This window comes from Oncorhynchus keta, chromosome 12 (genome assembly GCF_023373465.1).
Source record: "Oncorhynchus keta strain PuntledgeMale-10-30-2019 chromosome 12, Oket_V2, whole genome shotgun sequence".
Classification (NCBI taxonomy): Eukaryota; Metazoa; Chordata; class Actinopteri; order Salmoniformes; family Salmonidae; genus Oncorhynchus; species Oncorhynchus keta.
In genome coordinates, this window is record NC_068432.1 from 15045534 (window position 1) to 15058166 (window position 12633).

Here is a 12633-nt window from a genome sequence, read left to right on the forward strand (position 1 = left end):
ATCTGAAATTTGGACCAAAAATTTCCACCGGTCTAATGTTCATTGATCGTGTTTCTTGGCCCAAGCATGTCACTTCTTCTTATTGATGTCCTTTAATAGTGGTTTCTTTGCTTAAATTCAACCATGAAGGCTTGATTCACGCAGGCTCCTCTAATGAACTCTGAGTGTTCCATTCCTTTGGCGGTCCTCATGACAGGCAGTTTCATCATAGCGCTTTATTTTTTTTGCGACCACACTTGGAGAAACTTTCAAAGTTCTTCACATTTTCTGCATTGACCTTCATGTCACACCATGATCTGATCCACCTGTCTTTGTCCTTGTCTCCACCACACTCCAGGTGTCGCCCATCTTCCCCATTATCCCCTGTGAATTTATACCTGTGTTCTTTGGTTGTCTGTGGCCAGTTAGTCTTGTCTCGTCAAGCCTAGCAGCGTGTTTTTCATACTCCTGTTTTCTTGAGCCCCTGTTTTTCTAGTTTTCCTGGTTTTGATCATCCTGCCTGCCCTGAACCTGCCTGCCATTCCGTACCCTTTGACACTGCCCTGGATTACTGACCTCCTGTTTTCTTGAGCCCCTGTTTTTCTAGTTTTCCTGGTTTTGATCATCCTGCCTGACCCTGAGCCTGCCTGCCACTCTGTACCTTATGGACTCTGCCAAGGACTACCAACCTCTGCCTGCCCTTGACCTGTCATTTTCCTGCCCCTGTTTTACAACAGATGTCTGTTATTCAAACTGTCTGCATCTGGATCTTATCCTGAGTCGTGATAGTATGCCACTATTGGGTGCCACTATTGGGAGGCACGAGGAATTGCTTCATGGTCTTATGGAAGGTTTCCAGACCTTTGCAGAATGCCATGACCGTGTGTTTATTACATTGATGGAGCAATTCCGCAGGTTGTCTGTTAGGCATCCTATCACGACGGTAACCTCAGTAACCCGGCTGTCAGCAGTGCGTCTTTCCCGGCCACCCCGGCTTCCCAAGAACCCAGCTTACCTCCCCCGGAACACTTTGCTTGAGAATTGGGAACCTGTTGTGGGTTTCTCTCTCAGTGTTCGCTCATCTTCGAGCTGCAGCCCTCCTCCTTCCGCTCGAAGATAGCGTACCTTATCACATTGATGTCCGGGCTCTTGCCTGGGCTACAGCAGTGTGGGAACAACAGTCTGCCGTGTGCTTCAGTCTGGAGGAGTTTGCGGCTGAGGTGAAGAAGGTTTTAGATTCTCCGTTGTCCGCGAGAGAGGCTGCCCGGTAGTTACTCGAGCTCCAGCAAGACTCCTGCAGGTGTGGCAGACCATGCAGTGGATTTCCACATGTTGGCTGCCGGGAGTGCCTACAACCCAGAATCTCTGTACGAAACGTTCCGACACGGATTATAGGAGGAAGTTAAGGACCAGTTCGCAGCCCGGGAACTGCCGACAGATGTCAAATCACTCATTGCTCATCGCCTTGACTATCTAGATCAGTGGGCGGCTACGGGAACGTAGGAAGGAGAGGAGGTCCAATTCCGGTCCCCCTCGCTCACCCAAGGATTCCACCTTGCCTCCAAGGCATCCCGGAAGTCCCCGACGTCTACGTTTCTGAGACAATCCAAGGCTATCTGAGTTCTCCCGAGAGTCTCCAGAATCTGCCAATTCGCCTCTTCCTGAGCCGATGCAAATAGGCAGAGCTAGGTTGTCTCCAGCTGAACGTTTATGCAGACAATACGAAGAGTTGTTTGTATTCCAGGACTAATGGTCATTTCGTGGCTACCTGTCCACTAAAAAATCAGGCTCACTGGTAGGTGCGAGTACTCTGGTGGGCCATACGGATAACTTTCCTTCTCCCCTTACTCACACCCCTCTGCATGTCATCCTGCTTTGGGGGAACCAGTCAAAATCTCTCATCAACTCTGCGGCCCACAATACCACTCCCATCAACCTGCGAGTGTCAGGGAACCACAGCGAGGCTATACAGTTCATGATTATTAAGTCTTCCCAAGTTCCCGTGGTATTGGGATTCACTTGGCTCTAGTGACACAATCCCCCCATCAACTGGACTGCTGGTGCTATCATGGCCTAGAGCCCATTCTGCCACGCCAATTGCCTGAAGTTGGTGCAGCCTGCCCCGGGACATCTTTGTGTGGGCTCAGAAGTAGCCTCAGACCTCTCCGCCGTTCCCGCGGAGTACCAGGACCTCCGGGAGGTTTTCAGTAAGGCCCGGGCCACTTTGTTTCATCCGCATCGACCCTATGACTGTGGGATTTATCTTCTCCTGGGCACCACACCACCCCGGTGACGACTGTATTCACTGTCGGGTCTGGGGACCAAGGCTATGGAGACCTACATCAAGGACTCCCTGGCCCTGGACTACCGACCTCTGCCTGCCTTTGACCTGTTGTTTGCCTGCCCCCTATTTTATAATAAACATCTGTTATACGAACTGTATCCATTTGGGTCTTATCCTGAGTCGTCATACTTCATGTGTTTAATTAATGATGGACTTTCATTTCTCTTTGCTTATTTGAGCTGTTCTTGCCGTAATATGGACTTGATCTTTTACTTAATAGGGATATCTTCTGTATACCACCCCTACCTTGTAACAACACAAGTGATTGGCTCAAATGCATTTAAGAAGGAAAGCATTTCCACAAATTAACTTTTAACAAGGCCCACCGGTTGAAAATAAAAATATATATTTTTAAAGAAAAATATCAAATATCAAATATATTTAGATTTTTAAACACTTTTTTGGTTACTACAAGATTCCATATGTGTTATTTCATAGTTTGGATGCCTCCACTATATTGGGCTCCCAAGTGGCGCTGCGGTCTAAGGCACTGCATCTCAGTGCAGAGGCGTCACTACAGACACCCTGGTTTGAGGCTGTATCACAACTGGCTGTGATTGGGAGTCCCCGTAGGGGACAATTGACCCGGGTTTGGCCGGTGTAGACCGTCATTGTGAATAAGAATTTGTTCTTTACTGACTTGCCTAGTTGCATTTTTTTATTCTACAATGTAGAAAATAGTCAAACTAAAGAAAAACCCTTGAATGAGTAGGTGTGTCCAAACTTTTGACTGGTACTGTACACATATACATATTCTACAGTATGCTACACGATATACAGAAAATAAGGCACTTACTTTGATAGGAACGCACACATGTCCAAAATGATTAATTGTAAGGAAGACAACAATGAAGGCAATGCAGGCGCCAGCCAGAATTTTTTTGTGCAAGACGTGCAAGACTGCGCAAATATCTGTATACTTGATCTGTGGAAACACTGTGGAAGTGCTTGGGCTCTCAAAGAGAGAAGTTGGTCCAGCTAAGTAAAGGTTCAAACATAAATTCCCTGAAATGGGCTACTTTAATGTGAATTAATGAGGAGGCGGAACACACCTCAATAAAATTCTATTACATTTTTTTTTGTTAGAAATCATTTAAAATTCACAAGTTGAAACATAGCCTATAGATAATTAGCAGGCAGCGCGTGTTAATAGTCCTGAAAGCATGTGCATAAAACAAGTCACGCTGGGGCGACCGTTAGAGATATTTGGAACTCACAGGTGAAAAGGTTAATTGTCACCCAGAAATGATTTGATATTGAGATTAAAATGGCTGCATTGGACATTTACAACAGACTATTTAAAAATATATATTTTAAGGACTTACCTGCGGTCCTCTTTGTACCACTCAAAATCTGCCCCAGGAACAGCAGAGGCCTCACATTGGAGCACCCCTTTTTGGCCCACTGGGGTACCTGTACTCCTGGCATTCGAAATGAAGGGAGCATCTGTAGGATGCATGACATTAAATTAGTTTTATAGCGGTACATATCCACTTTTATCATTAAAGGTAAACTCAGCAATATGACATCATCACAGACAGTTGGGCAACTTTCTGCTGCTTACAGAAATCAACAACAACATTCTGATCTGCCAAGACTGACACTATTGGGTCTTCCTAATGTGAGTATGCCTCACGGGATGGTGCACATTGGAAATGTTTTTGCAGTCTTGAAAGATTGAAATTATGCTTTTATGAATTATGTCATATTGCTGTGTCTACCTACCTGATAACCATTCACTTTCTGTCCTTCAAACTGAACTGTTTCAAACAGATGAAGTATCTGTTATCCTGAATAATCTGTGAAGTCCTTCAATATGTTTTCTGTTGATACCAATGTACACGCTAGCTTGCATGTTAAACTAACAGAAGGCTTCTTAATTGAATGTATTTGCCCCAGTAAGCTCTTAAAACAAGCTTGGGTCAACAAAGACTTGAAAAACCATGTAGCTGATAAAAGAGCCATATTAGCTGACTATTTAGCTTTGTTTGAGTGTTGAGCTGTTTGCCGTCATTGTTTGTTTTTATGCTTACAATTGACTGTGACTTTCACCGTCCTCACATCCGGGGCTGAGATGTCATTGGAGGAGATGCATTCATAGGATCCCGACTGTTCTTTAGTGATCGCTGTCATATCAACGTATTCCCCTTCAGTGACGAACTTGTGGCCTAAAAAAGAACACAAAACATCTGTGTTTAAATGTAGAAAGCATACAGAGGTGCACAAGGTATTACCAAAACCCCCCAGGTGATTGAAATGCAGTTTCAATACCTGACTAATAATTTATATTTGACCGAAAATGGCTCCCCAAAAGCCACATAACAACTCAAACCTTGATAATTACATAAAAATACATAGAACCATAACAAATTCCTAGCAGCAGCCGTTGAATTTGACATACACAGATGCACGTACACAATACTTCAGTTTTCTAACTGTCTACTGATTATGAAACAGTACTTGCAACCAGGTTAAGCAGGTGTCATATCCAAGATTCGTGGAAATCAACCTTTCAAGCTGTCTGCCACATTGACAAAGGTAGCCTGTAGACTATACAACCTTATGATGTTTTCGTGCTAGAGAGTGCGGACCGTACCTTTTCTCTATACATCAGACACTACAACATAACATTTCTTCACCTGTTCGCTAAATATTTGAAAGCAGGAGCCACTCGGGGGGGAAATTCTCAAGAGATACAGTAGCAGGGTCTTGTACACAACATCAGCAGGTACCACATTACTGAAACACTGACACTCAAAATGTTATCGAATGTCAACACACATAGCATAAAATCACATTTCCCCAGACATCAGCAGTCTTGTAGGATAATCACTGCTCTCGCAATGGACATCATAAAGTCTCTAAAGTCTTGCTATTCAAAGAAACGTGCCAGTATCAGTTATTTATCCTCTGTGTGTGTGTGGATGTGTGTGTGTGTGTGTGTGTGTGTGTGTGTGTGTGTGTGTGTGTGTGTGTGTGTGTGTGTGTGTGTGTGTGTGTGTGTGTGTGTGTGTGTGTGTGTGTGTGTGTGTGTGTGTGTGTGTGTGTGTGTGTGTGTGTGTGTGTGTGTGTTTCTTTCTGTGTGTGTGGAGGGGGAAATGGGGCTGAGACTAAAATGAAGAGACACCTTTACTTGGAGATAACCCCTTCCCAATCAGCTGAAATGTCACATACAACATTAGCATGATCTCATTACTTTCCAAAAGCCCTGGTCCCACCAGCAGCTGCTACTGCAGCTTACAGGGGACTGACTGGAAAGGTTGTGCTGGGCTGGGTTGTTACTTTTAACTTTAATGGGAAACGGAAGCACAGGTAATTGAACATTTGTATTTTGTGTTTCTATCAACATTACGCAGATTGAGACGAAGAAGTGGAAATTGAGTTATTGACCATTACTGTGTTATTTTATGGTTGCAGGGTGAGTGATGGCAAGGTTAACCTAAGATAATTTGGGCTTTAGCGTGACAGCAATTCCTTGTCCAAAAGATGGGCGGAAATGGTTAGGCCTGTATTTTCAGTCCAATCAATGAAATAATGATGTTAAGTTGTTAAATGAAAGGGAAAAAGTTTGCGTACTTTCTTAAGATTTGTGATAGAGTTACTCTGCTTTTGTATCTCACCAGCATATTCTACTTTAAGATTGAACAGATGGTAATAGCGTGTGCAGGCACTCTTGATTGTTGTGATTTTGCTAATTGGCCCAATGAAGACCATGATGAGTTGAACCAGGTGACAAAACAACTAGACCTTCTGGTATTCTATGTTTACCTACCCTGACTCCTGTTGGGATTTCATTTATACATTCATATCAGTAGTGGTATGTAAGCTACACTAACCAGAGTAAGCATAGAAATATCCAGGACTTGAGTAAGAGAAAGTTTGAAAGTAAAGTCATGTCTCTCATGGTTGATCTTAAAATGAACCTTGTGTCAAAGCAAAAAAAACATGTCTTCTGTTCTAATATTCATGCCAGTTTTTGGGAGGTCTGGAGGGATTTGAGAAACACATCAAACGTGACTACATTTACATAGAAATATTATGCCAATAACTTGCCTCACAGATGAGCCATATCCTCCAAACACTGTTTCCTTCTCTTTTGCAACTTTTGTAAGAGTTTGAAATTTGCTGCGCACATAGGCTCTGCCTGACTCAACCCTATTCATATTTTATTATTTTCCTCATCACACGTTTTCATATTATTTCCACAACACTGCAGAAAGAACAGCACCACTGGTGTACAATTGACAATAATGAATGTTTGCAGAGCGGTTTCTGCTTCAGCATAAGTTGTCTTAGCAACCAAGGCTGTTTCACCATTTGCTGCTAAACCAGTTAACAATTCTAGAGAGAAATAATGTTTTTGTAATGCTACCCGTAATGGTCCCCGGATGTTTGTGTCCAGGTTTCCGTTAGTAAGGGAGCATTCTATGTACAGTATGTGGGCAAAAACCTAATGTGAACCAATTTAGCATGTTTTAGAGTTAGAGTTAGGAGAACATTCCCTTAATGTCAAACAGAACTTACCCAGAATCCAGTTGCAATGTTCACTTAAGTGAAAATACTTTAAAGTACTACTTGAGTAGTTTTTGGAGGTATCTGTACTTCACTTCACTATTTATATTTTTGAGAACGTTTGCTTTTACTCCATTACATTCCTAAAGATATTACTATACTTTTTACTCCATACATTTTCCTTGACAGCCAAAAGTACATTTTGAATGCTTAGCAGGACAGGAAGGTGGTCCAATCCACGCACTTATCATGAGAATATCCCTGGTCATCTCTACTGCTTCTGATTGAGTGGACTCACTAAACACACAAGCTTTGTTTGTAAATGTGATTGTTGGAGTCTGTCCCTGGCTATCCGTAAATAAAAAATAAAATGGTGGTTTCTGGTTTGCTTAAAATAAGGAATTTGAAATTATTTATATTTTTCATTTTCCTTTTGATATTTAAGTATATTTTAGCAATTATATTGAGTTTTGATACTTAAGTATATTTAAAACCAAATCATTTTTTACTTTTACTCAAGTAATATTTTATTGGGTGACTTTCACTTTTACTTGAGTCATTTTCTACTAAGGTATCTTGACTTTTACTAAAGTATGACAATGAGATACTTTTTCCACCGTTGCCATGTTCTCAGAATATCTATTATTAATGTTCTAGACATGTTTCACTGGAGGTCTGCAAGAACATTCCCATGTCCAGTTTTCTTAGGGTTAGGGCAATATTCCATCAACATCCCACCAAACATATACAGAACATGATTGGTGTAATGTTGGTGGGACATTTTACATTGTTTTATTTTATATACACTACCGGTCAAAAGTTTTAGAACACCTACTCATTCAAAGTTTTTTCTGTATTCTTACTATTTTCTACATTGTAGAATAATAGTAAAGAGATCAAAACTGTGAAATAACACATATGGTATCATGTAGTAACCCAAAAAAGTGTTAAACAAATCTAAATCTATTTTATATTTGAGATTCTTCAAAGTAGCCACCCTTTGCCTTGATGACAGCTTTGCACACTCTTGGCATTCTCTCAACCAGCTTCATGAGGTAGTCACCTGGAATGCATTTCAATTAATAGGTGTGCCTGTTAAAGTTCATTTTTTGAATTTCTTTCCTAATGCGTTTGGGCCAATCAGTTGTGTTGTGACAAGGTAGGGGTGGTATACAGAAGATATCCCTATTTGGTAAAAGTCCAAGTCCATATTATGGACAAGAATAGCTCAAGTAAGCAACGAGAAATGACAGTCCATCATTACTTTAAGATATGAAGGTCAGTCAATCTGGAAAATGTCAAGATCTTTGAAAGTTTCTTGAAGTGCAGTCGCATAAACCATCAAGTCTATGATGAAACGGACTTCATGAGGACCGCCACAGGAAAGGAAGACCCAGAGTTACCTCCGCTGCAGAGGACAAGTTCATTAGAGTTACCAGCCTCAGAAATTGTATCACAGATTTCCAGTAACAGGCACATCTCAACATCAACTGTTCAGAGGATCAGGCCTTCATGATCGAATTGTTGAAAAGAAACCACTACTAAAGGACCCCAATAATAAGAAGAGAATTGCTTGGGCAAAGAAACATGAGCAATGGACGTTAGAGCGGTGGAAATCTTTGTGAGATGCAGAGTATGTGAACAGATGATCTCCGCATGTGTGGTTCCCACCGTGAAGCATGGAGATGGTGTGAGGGTGCTTTAGTGGTGACATTGTCAGTGATTTATTTAGAATTCAAGGCACACTTAACCAGCATGGCTACAGCATTTTGCAGTGATACGCTATCCCATCGGGTTTGCACTTTGTGGGACTATCATTTATTTTTCAACAGGACAATGATCAAACACACCTCCAGGCTGTGTAATGGCTTTTTGACCAATAAGGAGAGTGATAGAGTGCTGCATCAGATGACCTGGCCTCCACAATCAACCGACCTCAACCCAATTTAGATGGTTTTTGGATGAGTTGGACTGCAGAGTGAAGTAAAAGCAGCCAACAAGTGCTCAGCATATGTGGGAACTCCTTCAAGGCTATTGGAAAAGCATTCCAGGTGAAGCTGGTTGAGAAAATACCAAGAGTGTGCAAAGCTGTCAAGGCAAAGGGTGGCTACTTTGAAGAATCTAAAATGTAAAATATATAGTTTGATTTGTTGACCACTTTTTTGGTTACTACATGTGTTATTTCATAATGTTGATTGATGTCTTCACTATTATTCTACAATGTAGAAAATAGTAAAAATAAATAAAAATACAATTAATAAGTAGGTGTGCCCAAACTTTTGACTGGTTCTGTATTTACAGTGCATCCAGAAAGTATTCAGACCCCTTGACCTTTTCCACATTTTGTTATGTTACAGCCTTATTCTAAAATTGATTAAATAGTTTTTTCCCTCATCAATTTACACACAATACCCCAAAATGACAAAGCAAAAATTGATTTTTAGAAATGTTTGTGAATTTAGACAAAAAAAATGAAATATCACATTTACATTAGTATTCAGACCATTTACTCAGTACTTTGTTGAAGCACCACTGACAGCGATTACAACCTCAATTCTTCTTGGGTATGACGCTACAAACTTGGCACACCTGTATTTGGGGAGTTTCTCCCATTCCTCTCTGCAGATCCTCTCAAGTTCTGTCAGGTTGGACGGGGAGCGTTGCTGCACAGCTATTTTCAGGTCTCTCCAGAGATGTGTTTTGGTATACTTTACCAGATCTTTGCCTCGACATAATTCTGCCTCGAAGCTCTACGGACAACTTCTTCGACCTCATGGCTTGGTTTTTGCTCTTACATCCACTGTCATCTGTGGGACTTATATAGACAAGTATGTGCCTTTCAAAATCATGTCTAATCAATTGAATTTACCACAGGTGGACTCCAATCAAGTTGTAGAAACATCTCAAGGATGACCAATGGAAACAGGATGCAATTGAGCACAATTTTGAGTCTCATGGCAAAGGGTCTGAATACTTATGTAAATGAGGTATTTCTGTTTTTTAAGTTTAATACATTTGCTAAAATTTCTAAAAACCTGTTTTCACTTTGTCATTATGGGCTATTGCGTGTAGATTACTGAGGAACATTTTGTATTTAATCCATTTTAGAATGAGGCTGTAACGTAACAAAATGTGGATAAAGTCAAGGGGTATGAATAATTTCTGAACGCACTGTATATACTGTACTGTATATACATGTACCCAATTTCATGATATCCAATTGGTAGTTACAGTCTTGGCCCATCACTGCAACTCCCGTACAGACCTGGGAGAGGCACACTTTCTTGAGTGTACTTTTAACAGAGCTGAGAAAACACAGTTCTCAACTTCTATACTGTCATTATCACGATGTGACTTAAGTGTGACAACCACTCACCCAGCTGCTGTTTGGACGATAGGTCTTGCAAGATAGCCTAAGCCTAGATACCCTGTGGTTAGCTTTGAAGATAATTAGGTTCAGTATCTTAAGCAATGACACTGGTAGTTCATTCAGAAGATTAGGCACAGCTACTGTAGCACAGCTACTCAAATCAAGCAGTTAGCCACTACTGCATGGCCTGTATGCCCCTATTCTATTATTGGAGAGTCTGGAGGGACTCCTTGCCCCCCTTAAGTCTACATTTAGGATCACTAGAAAGCTTTGTTAATGCTTTACAACACTGACATTAAGGTCTGCAAACCAAAGCAAGAATGACACCATTTCCATGTTATTTAACCCAAATATTGTACGTTAAGTCACTAGCCGTTAGTAATGTACTGTAGCTTCTAGCTGCACAACTGTTGCTTGCAACCATTGCAACATATTAACTGTTATGTTTTTGTGTCAAATTAATACCTGCACAACTGGGTTTGTTTGTTTGGGTTTGGATCGACTGCTTGTGAATCTTCACAAACTCTTTCAAGAGAAAGCTTTATGTAAAATATTATCACATTTCACACTTTGTGTAGCGGCTCAAATCCCCTTAGAGCATTGAATAAAAAAATCTGCCAGCAGTCATGAAAAAGGGGAGAGATTTGTTAACTAGTGTTTATCCAAGAAGTTGTTCTATTGCGTGATTCAAAACAAATGATAGAGCACAATCAGAAAAGAAAGGGCAAGATTCTCCAAAGGCAATTTTTAATCTCAGAGCCTTTTACCTGGGAACATATTCAAATAACAAGTTCTTAAGAGAATGGATATACACTAGGCTATTATGATCAGTGCCTTGGGTGACTGTTACTCCGCATAGCTTGTATGTTAGTTATTAAACATAACACTCAAAAGCTCAAGTGCACCTAGCCCATAGGTATATTAGGAAATGCACAGACAGAACCACTGGACTGTTGCACTTTGCATCACTCACTACCCATTCCTGAAACAGGGCACAGATAAGGTCGGCCAGTGGCTACATCTGCCTTGTGGGTTGTTCAGCTCTTCACGTTACTCCTAAAAAAGAATGATATGATGGAATAGAAATCCTAGCCAATATTAGAAAAATATCTTAAACATCTACAAACATTTTAAACCAAAGATGTATCAGTGAATTATATATCAGTTTGAATCATATTGATATTAACACATACTAATATTCAACTACATCATCATACATCATCATATTTAATCCAATTTCACTTCCCCACTTCTTTTCTTTCAGTAACACATTCTTGATTTGCTTCAGAAGACAGGACATTGTGCCTCAAAAAGTGCCTAAACTTTTCTAAACTGAATGACAGATTTGCCTTGAATACTCTGACACAGACAACAAAGGAACTGGAAATGACTGTAAATTGTCAACAGCAGAGCGATTTCTCCAAAGCCCATGCTAAATTCAAGACAAGAACACTAAACCACAATCTTTACAGATCAAATCAACTATTTTCAAACTACAATACTCACTTCCCTTCACCTTCTATTGTGTGTGGTTCTACAAGAAAGGGATTGCATTGACAACGGAGACAGATCATCTGTGCATTAGAAAAGTAAATGAGAAACATATAAATAAACACCCAATGGGAGAATGCAGCTTTTGATTGACTCCGATGCCGACCGATCGCTGATTTGTGTTAGGCGTAAACAAAGCCAGAGGCCCATTGCAATTACAGCCAACAGCCTCCCTAAGAATCCTGCGGCCATTATGGAATTGTCTGTCCACAGTGAGAGAAGGCTTATTAGATTGTTAAAGGGCGAGAGTGACTGGGACATTGTGAGGAGAAATGAATAACAGAGCCATTCCATCTCTTCCACCTCTGGTTTAAAGCCCCAGTGATAAGTTAGGTCCCGGCGACATTACTGTGATTAGCATCGAAAACAAAGGGCTCTCCACATTACACTTCATGTGGACTTGTTTGCATCAATCACCGAGTTCTCTGAGGAGGATGGAGTAGCTTGATGAGAGTGGAGAGTGAGCGCAACCAAGTATCTTGGTTGTAACAACCACATCTTTGGGGTTTGTCACACTTTTATGAGGGAAAACAACACACACACAGCATCAACATAGACAGACACTGACCTGTGGTAATTTAACCCTTCAACCAAAGAACCATATACACTGTCCTTTGGATAGTGGAACATTATTGAAACACATGGAAACTGCTGGGCGTGAAAAACAGTACTTGACACACTCAAACCAGTGCGCCTGGCACCTGCTACCATATCCCGTTCAAAGGCACTTAAATATGTTATCTTGCCCATTTACCCTATGAATGGCACACATACACAATCCATGTCTCAATTGTCTCAAGGCTTAAAAATCCTTATATAACCTATATCCTCCCCTTCATCTACACCACATATGTCAGAGTCAAGGCCCGCGGGCCAC

At 41.0% G+C, this 12633-nt stretch overlaps 1 protein-coding gene across 2 annotated transcripts in view; it reads right to left on the reverse strand.

Annotated features, from left to right (window-relative positions):
- LOC118391032 (opioid-binding protein/cell adhesion molecule-like) overlaps positions 1 to 12633 on the reverse strand; it is a 403605-nt gene that overhangs the window by 12665 nt on the left and 378307 nt on the right. For both annotated transcript variants that reach the window (XM_035781967.2, XM_035781966.2), the window contains 2 exons: positions 4357 to 4491; positions 3649 to 3769 (listed from right to left, as the gene is read on the reverse strand). In XM_035781967.2, coding sequence (XP_035637860.1) covers positions 3649 to 3769; positions 4357 to 4491 — 256 coding nt within the window. The remainder of the gene's footprint in view (positions 1 to 3648; positions 3770 to 4356; positions 4492 to 12633) is intronic.